Below are 21293 nucleotides of genomic sequence, written 5' to 3'. Positions count from 1 at the left end.
AGCGGGCAGTGCAAGAGATGATGCTGGTGGTGACTGGGCAGATAGCCTGGCCCTGTTGGATGCAGAGTGAACCACGCCGTCAGTCTCAGTGGCAGTGAGGTGGATTAGCAAGGGAGGGAGAGAGGGAAGGAGGTGGAGAAAAGAAAGGTCTTGCTCTGTTTGTGGACCTTGAGGTGCTCTGGTTCAGAGAGAGGGAGGGAGGCGATTCCATAGGAGAGAGCAAGCCGAGGAGAGAGATCTGCCACCAGCTCTCTGCTTGGAGAACGTATGATCACCAGAGAGTTGGAGCAAGATAAGCGAAGAGTATTTAGCAAGAGAAAGATGCAGATAGCATGGCCCCAGGCCCCAGAAAGCCTTGTGGATGATGCAGAGGGTCTTGAATTTGATCCTTGCAACCACCGGATGCCAGCAAAGAGATTTTAAGGCTGCAGAGATATGGTCCCTGGGCTTGAGGCCAAGGATAAGTCTCACAGCCCTATTCTGGATCAGTTGAAGGGGGTGAAAGGAGAAAAGGGGTAGGTTGAGGAAGAGGCTGTTGCAGTAATCCAGCCTGGAGAGGAACAAAGCTCTAGAGACATTGAGCTTCTGGGGCAGGTGAGGAAAGGTAGAAGGCCTCTGAGGAGGTGAAGTTGAAAGTGGGCCTTCATGGCAAGGTCCGGAATGTGAGGAGTAAAGGAGAGAGAGGAGCTGAAGATGACCCCAAGGTTTCTGGCATCAGTGAAAGGAGAAGGGGAATAGCCCATAAAGAGTGGCCAGAGTGCTGGAGAGAAACGGGGAGCAGGTGTCCTGATAGGAAGGATCTCTGTCTTACTGGCATGAAGACCGAGATCGTTAGATGTACACCAGCACTGAATAGCAGACAGGCAATCAGGAATTATGGAGGGAAGAGGGGAGCTTGAAGAAGAGTTGTGTGTTATCCGCATAACACTGGAAATGAGGAGAGAAGGAGGAGAGAAGGAGGAGAGAAGGAGGAGAGAAGGAGGAGATCAGGCGAGCGGGGGGTGCAAAGTAGATGTTGAAAAGCCAAGGTAAGAGTATAGAGTCCTGGGGAACACCACATGTAGAGAGAGTGGTGGGGGAAGAGAAAGAACCCAGGTACACCTGGGAAGGATGGTCAGTGATGAAGGAGGTCAGCCAATCCAATGGTCGGTCTGAGATGCCAAGGGTATCTTGGAGCCGTTTTATGAGGAAAGAGTGGTTGACTGCGTCAAAGGTAGAAGAGAGGTCAAGGAGAACGAGAACATCAGGAGAGTTGGAATCGATATTTGCAAGCAGTTTTTCACAAGTGTTCAGGAGAGCAGTTTCCGTGTCTCTGGATGCTTGAAAACCAGTTTGATGGTCATGGAGTCAACCAGCGAGTTCATTGTGATGGGTCAGTTGGAGGAAGAGCAACTTCTCCAGTAGTTTCCCAAGAAAGGTGGTAGTAGAGATTGGGCGTTAGTTGGCCAAGGAGGTCATCAGTGATGCCATCAATGCAATTTGTGATGCCACCTTTGATGTCCTGAGTGTTAGTCTTAGCAGTGCACAGTGGTGGCACGGGTTCTGGTTCTGCTTACCATAAATCGTGAATTTCTGTTTTTTTTAGATTTTACTTGTAACCATGACGTCCCTTTACCAACATTTTTTCACTGAATTTCATAGGTTTTTATTTGTGCAAATTAACCATAACGTCCCTTTAACAAAGTGTTTTCACTGAATATATATAGATAGATAGATGCATTGCTCGGATAGAGGGCTCAGGGCTCAGCAACCCCAACCTCGAGCTACTGGTACAGTGCAGAGCTTCAAGGTTGAAATCTCAAGGGCCACTCTTGTTCTTGTGCTTGTTTTTCTTGTTCTTGTTCTTCACCTTCTTCTTCCTCTTCATCTTCACTTGTATTGATTCTTGAGTGGCAAAGCTGGAGCGTTGGTGCTCTTGCCTAATCAGCTTTGAAAAGACCAGGTCAGGCTTTGTCATTTCTTCTGAAAGCGCATCTTTTTCAGATTCCCCTTCATATGTTTTTGTTTGGTTTTCACCTTGGCAATGAGGTTCCTTGCTTGTGTTTCATGCTTATTCTTGTCAGATGTGGCTTATCTGCACATCTGGTGCACAGGCATTGTGGATTCGTGTTTTTCCGCATGGCTTTCCTGGTAGTGAAAAGATGCAAAGGTGCGTGTTAGGTTATGTAAATTAATCTTATAGAGAGCTTTGTATAAACCAGGTGGCTGGATGGCTGGCACTGATCTGTTGAGAAATGGATTCGAACAATTGGCAGTTATTTTGTGAAGTTTGTAATTTATGTCTGAAAAAATACATGATTAACGGTAAGTCAGATGACTGCTCGGAAGAAATCTCCAAGAGGGACGTCTGAAACAGACAAGGCTCTGACGCCCACACTGCTCGGTACACATGTGGTAATTGGGCCGCGTCAGTAGCCTGAGCTTGGCTGAAAGAATACTTTACTTTACTTTACTTTATTTGTAATGCGCATCCATTAACCCGAAGGCGTGAGGGCACACACAAAAAACACACACAACAGATAACAAGTAAACATGAGGGAGCTGTAGAACAACGGAGAGAGAGCAAGAGGCCTCTTCATCAGAACAGTAAGTTCTTGAGCTCTCTCTTAAACAGTGGCAAAGAAGAGTGACCTCTCAATGATGGCGGGAGAGAATTACATATTAGGGGAGCAACACTAAAGAAGGCATCATACATCATGTAAGAACATATGGGAAGGCATCATGCATCATGTAAGAACACATGGGATGATTTTGTTGGGGTGAAAGAGGGTTCCAGACCTGTAAGTGATTACTGGATGATGGTGGGAAACTTAAATATGACACACTTTTTGATCAGTAGCCAATGGCTCTAGTCGGTTTGTAAGCTGTGCTTCGAGGTTGAGGTAAATGCCTTTGGCATAGTCCAGCCTCGAGTGGACCAATCACACTACAGCCTGGCTCTGTGTTCCCAGGCCAAACAAGAGAAGCAGCATTTAAGAGATCTGGGATAGAAAAATCTTGTTTTCACTGCAGAACTGGCCCGTGGCTCTAGGGAAAGAGCCATGTCCACTTAGAGGGTGAGTCTTTATTGGGGTTTGCAGGCAGAAGGTCTCTAAGGCATCCCGTCATTAGCCAGGACATGTGGGTATAAGACTGTGGTGTGAAGGACAATACCCAGAAGGGACACTGGCCATGAGTCAATGGATCTCAAGGAAACGGAAGTAAAAGTTCAGAAGCTGGCGCGTCTAGACTTATGTCTAGACATAGAATTGTCATGAATCCTGACTATTGTTTAGCTGGAAGATGAGCTACTTTGAGTGCAAAGTTATTTAGTGTGAGCCAGATCATTCCCAGTTGTTGTCTGGAAATCCTGGAACATTCAGAATAAGGCCCTCTATGGCTCATGAGCCCCATCTATTCTACTGTGGAACTCCCTTTCTGTCAGCAAGGTTGATAGGATTATCTGTTCTGACTTTTTGGCTTGGCTTGCCATGTGCATTTATCTGGTTCAGCTGCCTCAAGGGATTCTGACAGCCATGGATGTTTTCCTTCAATGCAATTAGATTTATATAAGGGGTTTTGTTGTTTTGTTACGATCCAGTGCCATCGTATAATTCTTTTGCACATCATAAGGAGGGTTTAACAATCAAAAGAATTGTGAAATATAAAAAGGAATATTAGGAAGAAAATCTGCAAGGGCGTAGAATATTGTGATGGGCTTCTAGGCTCCACGGAAAGTTTTACGCGAGGGGCGCGTGAGAGCCCCTCTCCAGTGTCTATGCAATTGCTACGTTGTCAGAGCAGTAAAAAGCAATCAAGGCCGTACCACCGCTGTGTGGATCTGCCAACTAGCTGTACCACACTTAGGCTGTCTGTTAATGCCCAAAAATCCCTTAAATAGGTGTCATCAGCACCGTCTATGTGAAGTGGTGCTTCCTCTTTTATAGAATGAGGTGAATAACTTGTATTATTTTTGGACTGGTCAGAACCGTGTATTCCAATGTCTCCAGGTGGTCTCTGAAAGAAACAGTAGCTTGCTGGGAAAGATTTGAGGGTCTTTCAACAGATGGAAACGTTCAGCGCATGGGCCATGTTAAGTATATGGCACAATTGGGCTCTTTAATGTCAGTCATTTCGTTACTGCAATTTTTTGAGGCGTAACAGAATTACTGCCTTTTTTTTACTGCACTACGATTTTACATGTATGTCTATCAAATGGAGGAATTACCTCTGCAAGGTTCTAGAGGTAAATCCTCCACTTTACCACAAAATAACTGGAGGAATTACCACGGTAATTTGAGATCCCCATGGAGCCCTAAGCACTCCAGGAGCGAGCACTAACTCTGCCATACTGCCACCCCAAATCTAGCAGTAATTCCGACTGAAATGGTGGCCGTATCAGGAGCCAAGTTTGGCGGTAGGTACTGCAATGGCTTCTAGTAGAATCTAGAATCAGTTTTAAAATAGTTCACATTATACACATTACCTCCTCTTCAAAGGTCCTAAATACCTAGTGTCCTATGTTTTGGGCTATCAAATTGGTAGCTGTCTCAGATGAGTGGGAGAGCACAAGGTCCTACCTACTAAATGCAAGAGACTATAGGGCCTCATTACAAGTTGGGCAGTATTCTGGCGGTAAATCCACTGGAATACCACCCAACAGAATTATCATTACTGCCACTTGGTCCGGCGGAAATACTGCTGGCTTAAAAGTGGGGGTGCTGGAGTTAATCCCCATTATTTGAGAGTTCACTCTCAAGTCCACTTGGGGCACTTTTGGGGCACTTTTGGCAGAATTACCGCCAGCAGAATTAAAGCCACAGTAAATCGCTGATTTTGGTGATTTCTAACATAAAGTGGAAGGATTTACCTCTAGCACGATGCTGGAGGTAAATCCCCTACTTCAGGGCCATACTCGTAGTATGGCAGTGCGGGAAAAATTGTGGTAATTCCTTTGCCACCAATTTATCCTCGCACCACTGTAATGATCTTCTCTGTCTTGCAAGAAGAACCTTCACAATCAGGGATCCCAACAAATTGCACAGTTTAGTAATCTAGGAAGAATCGGATGTCGCTTTTGTTCAATAAAACCTTCCTAAACTTTTACCTGAAGAGATGTGCAGCCGTCTACCATGGACCTCCATAAGATTGGGCCCATCTATGTGGTGAGGATCAATGGTTATTCCTCCAGATCTCTTTTCCTTCGCGTCATAATAGTCTCTACTGGTGCAAATAATTCTTTGTGCCTTGGCTCCTTGACAATTGCAAACAGGAAGAGGCCATCAACGAGAGCAGACTTGGACTGGCCCGAAGGAAATCGGGCAATGCCCGGAAGGCAAGTCTGACAGAACAGAACGGGCCAGTTCTCTTGGCCAATGTCCGCCATTTTAATGACGCTGCATCTGCTAGTTTTAACCAATGTTGCTGGATTAAAGTGCCTTCAAAGCCACAATTTCCCACAAATGATCCATGTAAATGAGCCCCTGGCAACTGACAGTTTTTGATGATAAATCATAAATTAAGGCTCAAATTATGTGATGTTTTTTCTGTTGATTGTGCCTAGTTTTTCACGCAGCCTGACCCTAAACGAGAGGTTTTAGAAATACCTCAGTGGGACAGTATACTGAAGCCTGCCGTGCGAGACATCGCTGGACATGCATGTCCGCACTGTGATCGCTTACCGCAGTTGCACTCCCTGCATCCTTCATCCAATTTTCCACTCTCCTCTTGCAGAGCCTTTGTGCTGCACTTGGAATAATTCTGGAGGGAGACCTGGGTGTTGCTCTTGGAGGATTGTGTCAGGGTAGCCATTGTATTGCACAGACTGTATGTAGCCTTTGCACCTGACGAGCTCTTGTGCTAGCCATTGTACAGCACTTGGAAGGGTTGTGCAGTTGTCCAGGGTGCGGCACTTAGTCAAGTCCATGAGGGTGACCAAGTTATGGATTCTAGGTGATTGTAGAATGTGTTCCACTACAGTGAATGCAGGTGTTGGCAGAATGCTGCCCTTATGGTTAAGTGGGGTCTAGAATGTAGTCACACAATGACAGCTGGATGCAGGCAGAATGGGTGCACCATAATTCATCATCCCATATGTCTTAGAATTTCACTGAATGTACCAATTCTTGGCTTTCATTGGACCATAACCAATGCATTTTCCTCACGCAATCTGTGCTTTTGGAATTAGCCAAAGGCGCCGCCACACTCCGAACGCATCTGCTTTTACTTACAACACGAATGACACTATGCACAACACCTTTGCATAAGAATGTAGCTACCTTTCAGAACAAAAAGTGAAAACTTTAGCTACACAGATAACTATCCTCTTACACACACCCTCCAGCTTATTTCAGTAGGGTACATCTCTCCACCCATACACACGCCAACTAGACATGGGTGGCTAACAGGGACTCGGCCAAGCCCTCATTAGCTTTAATGGCCATTATGCACACACGCATACTAGCACCTCCTAACTTTCCCATACTTCGGACTTCAGTCCCTCCGAGGGATTTCAACCGGCAGCGCGTTTGGCCCATACCCATGGTGAAAGGTGCTATACAAATGACGAAATTAAATATAAATAATATACAGCATGTAAATTAACCAAAGATTTCCGCAATTACAACCACAAAATGCCCACAATCATCAAACTGCTGGCTAACCCCACACGCATTCAACACCGTCAAGCCCAGTTGGATTATTTACAATGCTGTCATCATGCACGCTCGCTCCTACCTGGCAGGCATGCCGTGGTCTGGTGGTCGGCGCATCACAAGAAGTCAGGACCTGGACTGAATAGAGCATCAGATATGCAAAAAGTCACAACCGCGAAACAAGCATTCTCACACTAAGCTTCCAGACGGTGGAACCCGATACGCACCAACTCATACTCACTCCCACCACTGCACAATTCAGAAAACAGATCAATTACCTCTTCTTTACATCCTTTGTGATGGTACGACGTTCTTTCATCGTCAGGCATTTCAAAGCCTGCAGTTTAAACGTGTTTGACAATTCATCGAAGTTTTGGGCTGGGTGGGAAAGGGCAGATAAGTGGTTGGGGGCGCTGGGTATAGTTAAAAATAGGTGTAGGAGGGGTTTGGGGGACACCCCACCCCAAAAAAACAACAACAAAAAAATCAATGAACTGTCAAACATGTTTAAATTGCAGGCTTTGAAATGCCTGACGATAAAATGACATGGAACCTTTGTGATACACCCCGGTACCCACTCAGACCAGCATGGCTTCTGACTACCACACTCCACAGACCACCCCTGCTCTTCCACCACCGTTTCAGCACTGTTACATGTTGCCCAGTAGCTGTAAATGTGAACTTTTCTATGCAACGCTAATAGTATGCCGGTTATACATTCGGTATTGCAAGGACTGTTCCCCCTATTTAATCATCGAATATATGCTGTAAGCCCCCCAGACGCACATCATCCTGTTGATTCTCAGAGATAGGCTCACACGCAATAGACACTCTACAATGAGCTAAGTGTTACACTTTCTTTTCTTTCACAGGGACACACTCACAAGCTCTCAGCCTGATAATGGTATCAGGTAATAAAATCGAGGCAGAAATGTCACTGGTAAAAAAAATTACTGCAAAAATGCTGTGGTTTGACCCGGTAAAGGTGTACCCCATTATACCATTTAAGGGTAGTGGGGGTTGTGGGGGTGTCCCTTCCTCCCCTTAAATGTTATGATGGGTCTGGGGGTTGCAGGGGTGTCCCCGCTTCCTTTACATGACTGTGGCGCAAAAAACCACAGCATTTTTGCCGCAATATTTTGTAATCACGGCCATTTTTGCCGCGATGTTAAGACATGGAACCCTTATAATGTGGTTGGATTGCCACAGTGTTCAGTGTCCATTAAGCGCGCAGAGTTATGTTATGTAAGGGAAATGTATAGAGCTCATCATACATCAGCAAAGGGCATCAGGGCGCTAGGCAGAGAGAGTGAAAAACAGCAGCAAAAACAGAACCAAAGACAAACCAAGAGGAAAAAGAGAAGTCTTGAGCTTGCGTCGAAAGGTGAGATGATCCTGTACCAAGCGTAGAGAGCGCGGAAGGGAGTTCCACAGTCGAGCAGGGCATACAGAGAAGTATATTTACAGTTCAGTTAAGCTTGTTTCACAAAAGCAGCCAAGTGAGCTGTTTACCCACATGTGTGTTTGTTGTACAGAGCAGAGGCCTGCCATGCTTGCGTGTTTGCATTCTAAAATGTGACATTTTTCGACGGAATCCGACAATGATGCTCTGTTTCTGCTCATCTCCAGGTGATGGATCTTCTCAAGAGACGCTTCGCCAAAGACCCTCCTGAAAAAAGCTCAGTAAGTCAATTTCAGGTAGTCTTATTCATGGAAAAACATATCTTCTTTCAATGTAAATAACAAATAAAGGTACATTCAACTAGCTTGATAACAGACTAAAGTTACTCAGGCAAAAATGTCTTTCAATTAAATATTTGGTAACTGGACAACTGCAAGAAAACATACATGCAACAGTTTCATCACAATGTTTATCTATACAAAATCTGGGGTTTTATTCAAGTTTGTGTTTATTAGACGTCTTGATTGATGGTGCTTTAATATGTAGTGTTGATACGATTAGAACATTTTAGGCTTCTGCCTGCCTTGGTCTTTAAGATAAAAGCGCCATTGGTGGTTATGTTAGGTTGCAACATGTCACCGTCTTCCAGGCTTCATGTTGCGACACTCCACCATGCATGTTACACAATGCTGTCCTAGGTGAATGTATGTTATGTGTGTTTTGAAAGTTGCTGAGCCCAAACACTTTCAGGCTGTATTTATCTCATTGATATTAAGTTTTAATTAATGCCTAGGGGTATGAAAGTCCCCAATAATACTGACAGTGCCAATTCATTCTTTAATGTCCCCACTGTATCAAGTCTCCAATAATACATAGGCCATTGGCTGTTGAGAACATCTGCATTCTAGGAACCATTGTTGAGAGTGACCTATACTTTACAGCACACAGTGAGACAGTATCTAAACATGTGTTCCAACATCATCCCCCAAGGCTCTTCTCTATGTCACTGGTGTGTTAATGGGTTAAGCATCAACATCCTTAGCATCCTATTCCATCTCTAGCTCGATGATTTGCAGCTGAAGAGGCTCCTAAGAGAAGACAGCAGACAACAAGTCAAATTGCCTAACTTCCTGGAACTAATCCAGGAGTAGATGATTGGCCCTCATCGCTACCTTTCTGCAGGAATAGATGTTCGGCGCTAGTCTCTACCTCTCTAAGAGAATTGATTATCTCCTCTAGTCTCTACCTCTCTTCAGGAATAGATGATTGGTGCTAGTCTCTACCTCTCTTCAGGCATAGATCATTGGTGCTAGTCTCTACATCTCTACAGGAATAGATGATCAGCGCTAGTCTCTACTTCTCTTCAGAAATAGATGTTCGGCGCTAGTCTCTACCTCTCTTCAGGAATAGATAATTGGTGCTAGTCTCTACCTCTCTACGAGAATGGATGATTGGTGCTAGTCTCTATCTCTCTCTAGGAATAGATTATTAGTGCTAGTCTCTACTTCTACGGGAACAGAGGATCTGCTCTAGTCTCTGCATCTCTTAAGCAATAGATGATTGGTGCTAGTCTCTACCTCCCTTCAGGAATAGATGATTGGTGCTAGTCTTTACCTCTCTATGAAATGGATGATCTGCTCTAGTCTCTACCTCTCTTCAGGAATAGTTAATTGGTGCTAGTCTCTACCTCTCTACAGGAAGAGATGATTGGTGCTAGTCTCTATCTCTCTATAGGAATAGATGATTGTTGCTAGTCTCTACCTCTACAGGAACAGATGTTCTGCTCTAGTCTCTACCTCTCTTCAGGAATAGATGATTGGTGCTAGTCTCTGCCTCCCTTCAGGAATAGATGATTGGTGCTAGTCTCTACATCTCTAAAGGAGTAGATGTTCGGCGCTAGTCTCTACCTCTCTTCAGGAATAGATGAGTGGTGCTAGTCTTTACCTCGCTACGAAAATAGATGATCTGCTCTAGTCTCTACCTCTCTTCAGGAGTAGATGATTGGTGCTAATCTCTACCTCTCTACGAGAATAGATGATTGGTGCTAGTCTCTATCTCTCTCTAGGAATAGATTATTAGTGCTAGTCTCTACCTCTACGGGAACAAAGGATCTGCTCTAGTCTATGCTGCTCTTCAGCAATAGATGATTGGTGCTAGTCTTTACCTCTCTACGAAATGGATGATCTGCTCTAGTCTCTACCTCTCTTCAGGAATAGTTAATTGGTGCTATTCTCTACCTCTCTACAGGAATAGATGATTGGTGCTAGTCTCTACCTCTACTCGATCAGATGTTCTGCTCTAGTCTCTACCTCTCTTCAGGAATAGATGATTGGTGCTAGCCTCTGCCTCCATTCAGGAATAGATGATTGGTGCTAGTCTCTACATCTCTACAGGAATAGATGATTGGTGATAGTCTCTATATCTCTACAGGAATGCATGCTCAGCGCTAGTCTCTACCACCTCTACAGGAATAGATGATCTGCTCTAGTCTCTACCTCTCTACAGGGATAGATCATTGGTGCTAGTCTCTACTTATCAACAGGAATACATGTTCAGTGCTAGTCTCTATCTCTCTACAGGAATAGATGATTGGTGCTAATCTCTATATCTCTACAGGAATAGATGTTCTCTACCTCTCTATTTTTTATTTTATTTATAAGGTATTTATAATGCACCTATCTATATAAATAAAAATGTAAATGTTCGTTTGTTCAAAATCTTAAATCTCAGAACGTTCTTCACCGATTGCTTTGAAATTTTGACACGACATTGTATTTGAATAGGCGCATGTTTTTATATACCTACTATACATCAATGTCATACCTGTGACAGGTAAAAACATGCTTTTTCTGAAAAACAGCACCCTCTTTTGGACGTAAAAGCAACACATGATATACTAAATATTTTACTGAAAAACAGCACCATCTGGTGGACGTAAAAGCAACACACGCTATACTAAATATTTTACGATTCCATTTCAATGTTTCTGATTTAGAATGGCTCAAATATTTGCCGAGGAAGCAGCACAGCGACGTGCAGCCAGACATCAGGATGTACGGTTGCAAGCACGGCGATCGCATTCTGCAGCTTCAGATTGGCTTCGTTCTCAACAGAATGAACGTGACAGGCTAAGAGTGGCTGAAAGACTTCAACGAGAAACAGCAGATCAGCAATCACACGATTACAATCACCTTGCATACCGGTACAACCCAGCTGATAATTGTAGTTTGAGCCAGCAAATTCTTATCGGCACTATGACTGAAGTGTGTCTTTATTGCAAGGCTCTGAAATTTATTCGAGAAACGAAAGGAACGTGTTGAGCCGCTGGGACGATTAAACTTCCTTAACTTGGAGAACAACCACACCATTAAAACTTTGCTTGAGGGATATACCGCTGAATCAAAGCATTTCCTATCTAACATCAGGCAATACAACTCATGCTTCCAAATGACGTAGTTCGGCGCAGAAATCGTAACAGCTCAATTCATGCCAACTTGCATTTGCAATCACCATCAACAAAGCTCAAGGCCAATCTTTAGAATTGTGCTGTTTAGAACTAGACACAGATTGCTTCTCACATGGACAGCTATATGTTGCGTGTTCTACAGTCGGCAAACCAGACAATGGGCCTCATCACGAGTTGGGCTGTATTCCCGGCTGTAATACCGCCGACTGTAATAGCCCTAGCACCGACCGGTCCGGCTGTATTACCGCCGGATCACGAGTTGGGTGTTAACGGTAAATCCCCATTCCCCATTGGGTCCATTGGATTCAATGGGGTATTTTCAGCGCTAATTATGCAGGCTAATACAGCCGGTGGTGATACAGCCGAAAACAGGGGATTTTCACCTCCAGAGAAAGGCTGGAGGTAAAACAGCCCATTTAGCGCCCAACTCGTGATAGGGCCAGCCCTTAAATGCGGCTGTAATTCCGTTACCACCGCATTTAAGGGCTACAGCCCAACTCGTGATGAGGCCCATTATCTATATCTGCACAGACAATGGAACAACAAAAAATATTGTATACCCACAAGCATTGTGAAATTAAACATATTAGAAACGAGCGCTTTCTCTTTTCTTTCTTTTCCATTTAACCAGACTGAGCCACAGCAACGCGTGGCCGGAGACAGCTAGTACACAATGTGTTTCAAGGTGCAATATTCTTCAGGAATACATGATTGGCCATAGTCTCTACCTCTCTACAGGAATAAATGTTTGATGCTACTCTCTAACTCTCTACAAAAATAAGTGATTGACCCCAGTCTCTACCTCTCTACAGGAATAGATGATCAGCGCTAGTCTCTGCATTTCTACAGGAATAGATGATCAACTCTAGTCTATACCGCTCTACAGGAATAGATGATCGGCACTAGTCTCTACATCTCTCACTCTCTACAGAAATATATGTTAGGCCCTAAACTCTACCTCTCTACAGGATTAGATGATCAGTCTGTACCTCTATGGTTCAATGATACAGGTTGTACTCTGTGGGAGCCCACAGAGCCCTTTGCCTCCCTTCAGCTGGCCATTTTCCATGGGAGCCCAAATTCCCTAATCAAGAGAGCAAATCATCTTGGTAAATTAGTGGAGAGGGGCCTAACCTTCATCCCACAAATTAGGGCAATGACGAGTAAATGAAGCGTGCCCCTACACGCTGTGAAGAAGGTTGTGCAGTAGCGTTTATTTGGGCGTGTCTATGCGCAGAGTGGTATTACCATAACAAATAATCTTGGACCCAAATGACCGGACAGACTCAAAGAATATGGCAAAGTACTGCTTTATTATCAATTTAATAAAGTAGGTCAATCTGGCAAAAAACAAATTGTAGTCCACACACCCACAATGAAGACTTTATACCTCAATGTTCATCAGCTATGACATCATCCTATGTGGCAAATAGTAAAACCTATCAGGTGTATGGATTGGTTAGGGCAGCATATCTACTTATAGTGTCTATAAGTGTTAATAACTTTATTGGCTGACCCTTCTCTGGCAGGCAAGCCTCAAACCTCACTCTATCTACATATAATACAGATTATAGCAGTACAACAGTAGCAGATTGGCTCATGAAACATTGCATGCACATCGTTGCATACGCCCTCTGATTGGTTGGCATTTTTTCCCAACCTTGGACACTCGGCTCACTAGCAGCATGTAAACAAAATGAAACTCTGGTGCAGAGAACAACATCAGACAACTGCCTACTTGCCCAATTAGTTCTACCATGTCTTATCAGCCAAGCCTTCAGCCAAGGCCTGTGCTCTGTACTTGACCTTGCTGGATGTTCATGTCTCTGGAACATTAAAGGGATTTAAGGTACATTGTTATCTTTGGCCAGGGCTTATGAATAGGCCTTGTTGTCTGGTCTTGCACCACGTGTGAAGAGACCACGATTTTGTCCATTTCGCCTTTTATTTAGTGCATTTCGATTCATTTATTTCAGATGTCATTACCCTCTTCGACCTTGGGAGACCTGGCTGTTCTATCTCCCATAGGCTTTTCTGCATCTTTATTGTCAATACATGCCACTCATAAATGTTCGCCTATTTACTTAATCTGAGAGAAATATGTCCTGCGTATATTGCTTAGTCTCTGTAACTCTCGTTGTCCCCCTCAGTAGCTTCCTGCTGTGGCATCCTTGATCTCTGGCCAGCAGCTATTCTTTGTTCGTGCATGAATTTGTATTTCCAGCATCTGCCAGCTCTGCAGCTCTGGTCTCCCTCTTTCGAGCTCTTCACTTACTATCATTGAAAGCCGACGTCCATCATTTCAACATGGCCGCTTCACCCGTGTTATGTTTTCTACTGCAGCAAGCTTCAATATGTCTCATCTACTTTGCATTTCTGCGTTTTTTCCAAGAAGCAGCAGAACATCGAGCTCCCTCCAGCCCCTCTGCCTCCTCCCTCATCTTGAGCAGCATTCCAGCAAGGTAAGCCCAATTGGGCTCAGAAAAACCACCAGCCACATTCCCTGCATCCTTTTCATACATTTTGCATCTTTTTTTTTTTTAAAGCAATGTGCATTTATTCATGATTTGCCACGTGAACACACCACACTAAATTCAATCAAGTGCTGCTAAAATTCTTTTTCAGCATAATGTTTATTTTCCTGATGCATATGTGTTGCTTAAGATGCTTTTAGGGGAATTTTACAATATTTTTTAATTGACTTCTGCTGGTCGTGGAGACTCTCCAAGATGGCCGTCCCTGCTTACGGCTTCAGAGCCATCCTTTTGTCCTGAAGCCTGGTCCCCTTTGATTGGCTCCCTCACATCTACTTCATACAATCAGGGACACCGGGAGGTGGGAGCTGGCCCCTACAATGAAGGGCCACATCCAGGCCTGACTGGGCTCGGCTGTCCCCCACCCCATCCTACTGCAAGCAAACAATGCGGCATGCTGCTGGGCGCATCCTACACTCGACCTTTGACTGTGGCGTCCTTTCTTCTGCAATTACCTGAGTGATGGCGGTGTGCTCCGTTTGCCTGCCAAAGGTATCTTTGACCCTTGCCTGTGCCACTCCTGATGTTCTCATTGAACTATCACCTGACACTTCTCCACTTGTGCTGCATGGTCAACTGTTCCTTCATTGTCTTTGCTTCCTTAGCTCTCACATCCTTTTGCTTTCACTTCATGCTGCAGTGTTTTAATTCCAGTTTCTCTTAAAAATCGCATCTAGGTGTGCTCACATCCTGCATTGCTGTGTGAATGTTTCTTAAAAATTGAATCGAGTTGGTGTGCTCTCATCTTGTACCCACTTTGCTGCATTGCTTCTTCTGTTTAAAAAAAGAGTTTTGCTTAATCCTACTGCTCTGCATTATATTGTGCCCTCCTTTACAACAACCAGCCCACCTGTGAGTAAGGTCAGGACTGTGTATTGCAGCCCCTCAACCCCTGCCCTCTTTCTTTCTCTGCCTTCTCGCATCTTTCCTCTGGCTCTGAGATGGCACTCTCCATCCCTCCGTCTTCTCTAACTGCTACACTTTCACAAAATCTGGATGGAAAAAGCACAAATAAAACATCCTTGGTGCAAACCCTGGACTCCGAATCGCAGACACCTATGCCAGTGCATCCTCAAGAGAAATCTTCACTGACATCCTCTTCTCTGTACCATCTCCAGACCTATAGATATCTCATCCCATCTCTACTCTCTCCCCTTTCTTTTCCTCTCCCAGTAATGGCGGCACCAAGTGGGAAGTCCTCTTGGCAGGCTTCTTCTCATCTCTCTGCTGCATTAATGTCTACTTCATGGGCACCATCCTGGTTCAGGGCCGTCAGACCAACCTCCTTCTCTTTGACCCAATCCTGCTGTCTCTCATCAACTTCCTTCTCCCCCTATCACCCTACTTCACTCCCTGCTCCTGCTCCGCCATCACTGATTGAAGTACCATGCCCCTGTACTCCACCTCAAAAAACTTTCAAAGGCAGCGTTCATCTCCACCTGGCGATCCTCAATGCACACTTAGCCAACAAACACTCTGCTGACATCGGCCTACTTCTTGAAGACACTGACCTTGACATTCTCGCACTCACTGAGACCTGGTTCAATGCCAGCTCAGTTACTGCCTTTGACTCTCTCTTACCTGACAGCTGTAAGATCACCTCCAAGCCTTGACCTCACCGTGCTGGCAGTGGGGTTGCCTTAATTTTCCCTAAGTGGATTCCCTCTTCCATCCTACCGACTCAGCTATATCCGTGCTTTGAGAGCCTAGTATGCAAATTGATCATCTCTCCCTCCTCCACTCTGACCATCGCTACCATTTACCGGCCTCCAACCGCTACCTCTATGTTTCTCTCTGAAACATAGAGGTAGGGGGATGATTTCTGCTCCTCCTTACTCTCAACCACTTCCAAATTACTACTCCTGTGTGACATTAACATCCAATTAGACTGCATGTGTACAGCATTCACTCTCTTCATTGACCTCTGCACCTCTCTATCCCTCTCCATTCTTCCTTCTGGTCCAACCCACTCTGCCGCACTCACTCTGGACACTCTCATCAACTCCAACCTCCCTCTCTCATCTCCTCTGGTCACCCCTCACTCCTGGTATGACCATTCTCTTCTCTCCTCCCACCTGGGTCCCTATGGCCTCCAAAAGCCCTGCCAACCTTGTTCACAAACATCCGTCCAATGAAATGAGAGTCAACTGCTGCCTTCACTTCCACCTTCATCCTCCCTTGCCCGCCTAACTCAGCTTCTACCATTGACTCTGCTCTCAACAACCTCTACCTATCCATCACCAACACCCTTGACACCTTTGCCCCAGTCATGAGGATCCTCCTGAAACCCACCTCCAAGCGTAACACTTGGTATTACTCTGAACTTGCAGACCTGAAACGTAAGTGCAGAGCTGCAAAATGGAAGTGGCAAACCTCAGGTTCACCCACTGACAAACTGGCCTGCCGCCTGCTCCAAAGGCATTACAGACTCTCTATCGTGCCTACATTCAGGCACGAGTATCTAGCATGTCCAACAACTTTTCAAAATCTGCGGGGAACTTGCCAACCCGTCTGCAGTATCCCCTGCCCCTACTCCTTCTCAGGCCCTTTGCAACACACTTTCCACTCACTTCACCACCAAAACTCAGGAAATCCTGAACAGCCTTGTCACACACTCTTCCAATCCACCGCTCCCCCCCTTACCTCCCCTGACCACTCACCCCCTTTCCTCCTTTTTCCTCCTTCCCCTCTGTCTCACTGGAAGAATTCACTAGGGTTGTCAACTCCATGAAGGTCTCTTCCAAAGAGGTTGCCCCTTGCTCATCTAGAACCATCAAGGGAAACATTTTCTCTCTAGCCCCTGCTCTCGCTGATCTCTGTAACCATTCCTTTGCTACTGGTTCTTTTCCATCCTTCCTCAAGCACTCCCTTGTGCGCCCACTGCTAAATAACACAACAGCAGACCCTTCCTGTCCAGTCAACTATCACCCCAACTCCATCACCCCCTTCCTAGGGAAACTGCTTGAGAACTTGGCCCTACCCCAACTTAACTTTCACACTGAACTTATTGGCGGGCTTCACGACCATCAATCTGGATTCCGAGCATTCAGAGGCACAGGAACTGCTCTTCTGAACACCCATGAAGAACTGCTTGCATCCCTTAATTCCAACTCCCCTGCTGTCCTCATCCTCCTTAATCTCTCTTCTGCATTTGACACAGTCAACCACCCCATCCTCATAAAAAAGGCTCCATGACACCCTAGGTATCTCAGAGCAGGCAATGGACTGGCTGACCTCCTTCCTAACTGACCACTCATTCAAAGTCATACTGGGTACCTTCTCCTCCCCTACTGCCTTCTCCACCTGTGGCATCCCCCAAAGCTCCATTCTCTCGCTTGGCTCTTTAGCATCAACCTTACACTACTGGCACCCATCATCTCCTCCTTCTCCACCAACTTCCAGTGCTATACTGACGACACACAACTCTTCTTCAAACTTGCTGCAGACGCCCTTGCACCCTCCATCATTCTCTGCTATCCAGGCCTGGTGCTCTTCCAATGATCTCTGCCTCAATGCCAGCAAAACAAAGATCCTTCCTATTGGGAGCCTGGCACCAGACTTCACTCTGGCCTTCTTCCATGGGCTCTCCCCCGGCTCCCTCACATTCAGGACACAGCCAAGAAGTCTACCTTTCCTTACCTTCCCCAGACACTCAATGTTACCGGGGCTCTGGTTCTCTCCAGCTTGACTATTGCAATAGCCTCCTCCTGAATCTACCTTCATCCACTCTGCGACCTTTACAGCTAATTCAGAAAAGGCCAGAGAGACTTAACCTTGGCCTCAAGCCCAGGGACCGCATCTCGCCTGCCCTACAAAGTCTTCACTGGGTGCCGGTAGCAGCACAGATTACATTCAGATGCTTATGCATCATCCACAAGGCTGTGTGGGGCTGTGGACCACATTATCTGCAACTCTTTCTGTCTAAATATTCCCCATCTAGATCCCTGCGCTCCTCTTGCACCAATTCCTTGTGTGTAAAGTATTTTGCTAAACAGAGGGCAGGTGTTCGATCGATTACCTCAGCTGGCTCCTGTCTTTGGAACAGCCTCCGCCTCCCTCTACATCTTCAGCAGGACCTTCTTAAATTCCAGAAGAAGACCTTCCTCTTTATCTCCCTCTCTCCCCTGCTAATCCCACAGTAGCTTGATTGGTGTGCCGGGCCCTTATGCATTCTCAGGGCCCTGACCTCCCACATCGTATCACCTCAGCTGCTGTCTATCCTCTGCACTTGCCTCGGCTCACCCTCCACCACCGGATGTTTGTACTTACTTTTTCATAGCACTTTACCTGCTGCTCTCCCTGAGCACCACAGCACCTATCCCATATCCCTCTCCATCTGCACTTGCACGTTCTGAACACTCACAAGGCATAGTAAGTTTGTTTTTCCCTCCCCATTGTCTCTTCTTATATTGTCTGTTTTTCATTTATATTGTCTATCATCCCACTGTCCTCTCCCTGTTGCCCTGTGGGCGCTTTGAAACAATATTTGCTCCCTGTATAATTGCCTAACAAGTGAACAATAAATAAATAAATAAATAAAGTATATAAATTCACTAATTATCTGGTTACGTATCTTCTTCTTCTTTGTATATATGGTTTCTTCTTACTTGTATGTATGTTTACTTTTGTTTCTTCAGTTACATGTTCTTTCTTTAAGTATTCTTATATAATTTCAGTGTGTCATTGTATCTTCTCCTTATGACATCACTTGCACCTGTCCAATCTTCCTTACAACTTTTCAGTGGTGTCTGCAAATCACCTGCTATCACCTCAGTATGAGGGTACATTCGACATGGTTGTCTGAGTGCATAACGTCCCTCATATACTTGATGCGGTATTGGAATGATACCTGGTGTCATGCACAGTGTCTTCCTATTATTCATCCATTATGACGAAGGTGAGGGGGTGTAGTCTATTAGTGGCACACATGTCTGTTCCTCTTCATTCTCCCCACCGGTTGAGTCCTCAACCACCTCCTCATCCTCAATTTTCTTCATTGTTCTATGGAATGACTTCTTCAGGATCCATATCTTAGTCCCCGCCTCAGGTCACCTGCATTCTTGATGTGTGCATCCACACTCCAGCTCACATGGCAGCACTACCCAGTTGGTTGACTGAACACCCAATGCCCTACATAGTTCTTATGATCCTTATGGTAATAGAACTTTGTTCCTGGGGGCGCCAGAGAACTTCCTTTCAGGTACTCACGGGTGGTGTTTTCAGTCTGTGTGTGCTCATCTGTCACAGCATTTACATTGATCAGTATCTTGATCCCAATTGCTTTCTTTGTTGTCTTCTTTCATTGTCCAATGAATATCCTTATAAGACAGAATCCCATCAACACTAACACTAGCATTGCTCCCAGTAGTTTGAAGGCATTTGCAAGCCAAGTTGGAATCCATAAAAACAGGGACGAAAACCGGCATCTTCTTCGATCACGTACGGTTGAGAGCACAGTTATTGCTTCTGTCAAGGTTCCATTCTCTTCATCATGGGCAGGTGTGTATGTACAGAAAAAAGGCTCGATCTTTGCACACATTTCTCCTTCCATTGCTGTAATTAAGTTCAAGACATACCTGTTCTGGAGGGTCATTAATTCTTCTTTGATCGCATTAAATCATTTTATTCTTGTGTTAATTGTCTGGAATAGTTCTCACCTAGTGATTTCTAACCACTTGGAGTTTGCTGCAGCTTGAATTCCTATCGTGAATATAGACAGAAAAATTACTGCTGCTTTGCTGAACAGTTTATGTTAATCTAGAATGTCATTGTAAGCTTATTTTGATTGTGCCAAACAATAGTTTGCTCTCTTTCGTCATGTGAGACTAAGCGATCTCTGGTGTGCATCAATTTTCGGGACACTGTCAATGTGCAGATCAGTTTGGGGAATCACCAATGCAGGAATATGTATGACCAATAAATAACACGTTCCTCCCCAATTCTTAGGCAGCTGCTTATAAGCCTTGGATCCACCGGCCCAATAGTGATCCATTGGCACAGAGGTTCATCCAATCATTCCTGGCACTTTGAGTGGCTGCTTGCATCCTTTATTTTCTCCCACTAGGACCAAGCCTTTGTTCCTGAATCATATTGTCACATACTTCATTGGCAATATAGATACGGGTCCTGCTTAATTTTCGGCCTATGTTACTAATTTGGAGTACTTGGCCCATGACGCAAGACATCCATTGTTCAAAATGTGCATTTTTGCTACTTATTCTTTCACCAATAAGTGTGAAATGTATGCTAACATTCCTTCTTCCCATCCTATACTGGTAACAACTTGTCCATACACAAATATCTGATGTCTCTCCCAGCATCCTGCCTGTCCTGGTGTTTCACATGCATCCGCACAATTCAGCCTTTTTTGTTCAGCAATCCTTATTTGTTCTCCAGTCAGGGGTGCATATATGATCTTTCTGCTCTTCCATCCTATGTCTTTTTCCATCTTTTTTCTTTTTATGTAAGCATCTTCACATGGAAAGGTTTTCTTCAACTGCCATCTTAGTGTTGCCCATTTCCCCTCAACTTGCCCTCTTGTTGTGCATGCTGCTAAATGGATGAGGCACTTTGCGTCGTTTGCAGATATTTCTCTTGCAATGAATGCGTTCATGGCATAAATGATGAGAGAGCATACACAACAGCTTTCATCTGACGTTCTCCTCCCCACTTCACTCATGTGTTGATACCACGTTATTCGTTAAATGGGCCAAAATATCAAGAGATGAATTTATACCTTCATGATTTTCCCCATTATCTCTTTTAGATTGGGCAATTTGTTCGGAAATATCCGAAAAAATATCACTTGTGCCTTTTTCAGGGAAAAAATGCGATGTTTCATTCTCATGTATTTCACTTAAATTCTAAAACAATATCTCCCGAAATGCACAGAGCATAAGAAAATACAAACAACACACAAGACAAAATGTAGCTGTAAGAAGTATTGCCATGGTTTTCAAATGCCACATGATCTCTTTTGGAGTAGCTGGTCTTCTTGTGAATGTATGTTTTACAAAATTCCCATTTTTTATTTACTGTGTTCAATTTAGTTATCTTTCAAATTTGGACTTTTTATAACAGAAACTGGATTATGGTGGCTATAATAACTGTGAATAATAGGACTGTTTTTAGGATTTCCCAAAAATATTACAAAATGTATGTGTTGTCGCACTAAAGCTGGATAGGTTTGTAATATGTAAACCATACAACATGCACAAATGTGTGGAATGTATCAGGCAGCATAGAATTTATTATACACT

The 21293-nt window shown here is 44.6% G+C and overlaps 1 protein-coding gene across 1 annotated transcript in view; it reads left to right on the top strand.

Annotated features, from left to right (window-relative positions):
• LOC138453075 (adhesion G-protein coupled receptor F3-like) overlaps positions 1–21293 on the top strand; it is a 124738-nt gene that overhangs the window by 57168 nt on the left and 46277 nt on the right. Inside the window, exon 4 of the mRNA XM_069605581.1 lies at positions 8262–8315. Within this exon, the coding sequence (XP_069461682.1) occupies positions 8262–8315 (54 nt within the window). The remainder of the gene's footprint in view (positions 1–8261; positions 8316–21293) is intronic.

Source organism: Ambystoma mexicanum, chromosome 4p (genome assembly GCF_040938575.1).
Source record: "Ambystoma mexicanum isolate Mex_15411 chromosome 4p, UKY_AmexF1_1, whole genome shotgun sequence".
Classification (NCBI taxonomy): Eukaryota; Metazoa; Chordata; class Amphibia; order Caudata; family Ambystomatidae; genus Ambystoma; species Ambystoma mexicanum.
The sequence above is the reverse complement of the archived record's forward strand: the minus strand, read 5'-3'. Positions and strand labels throughout refer to the sequence as shown.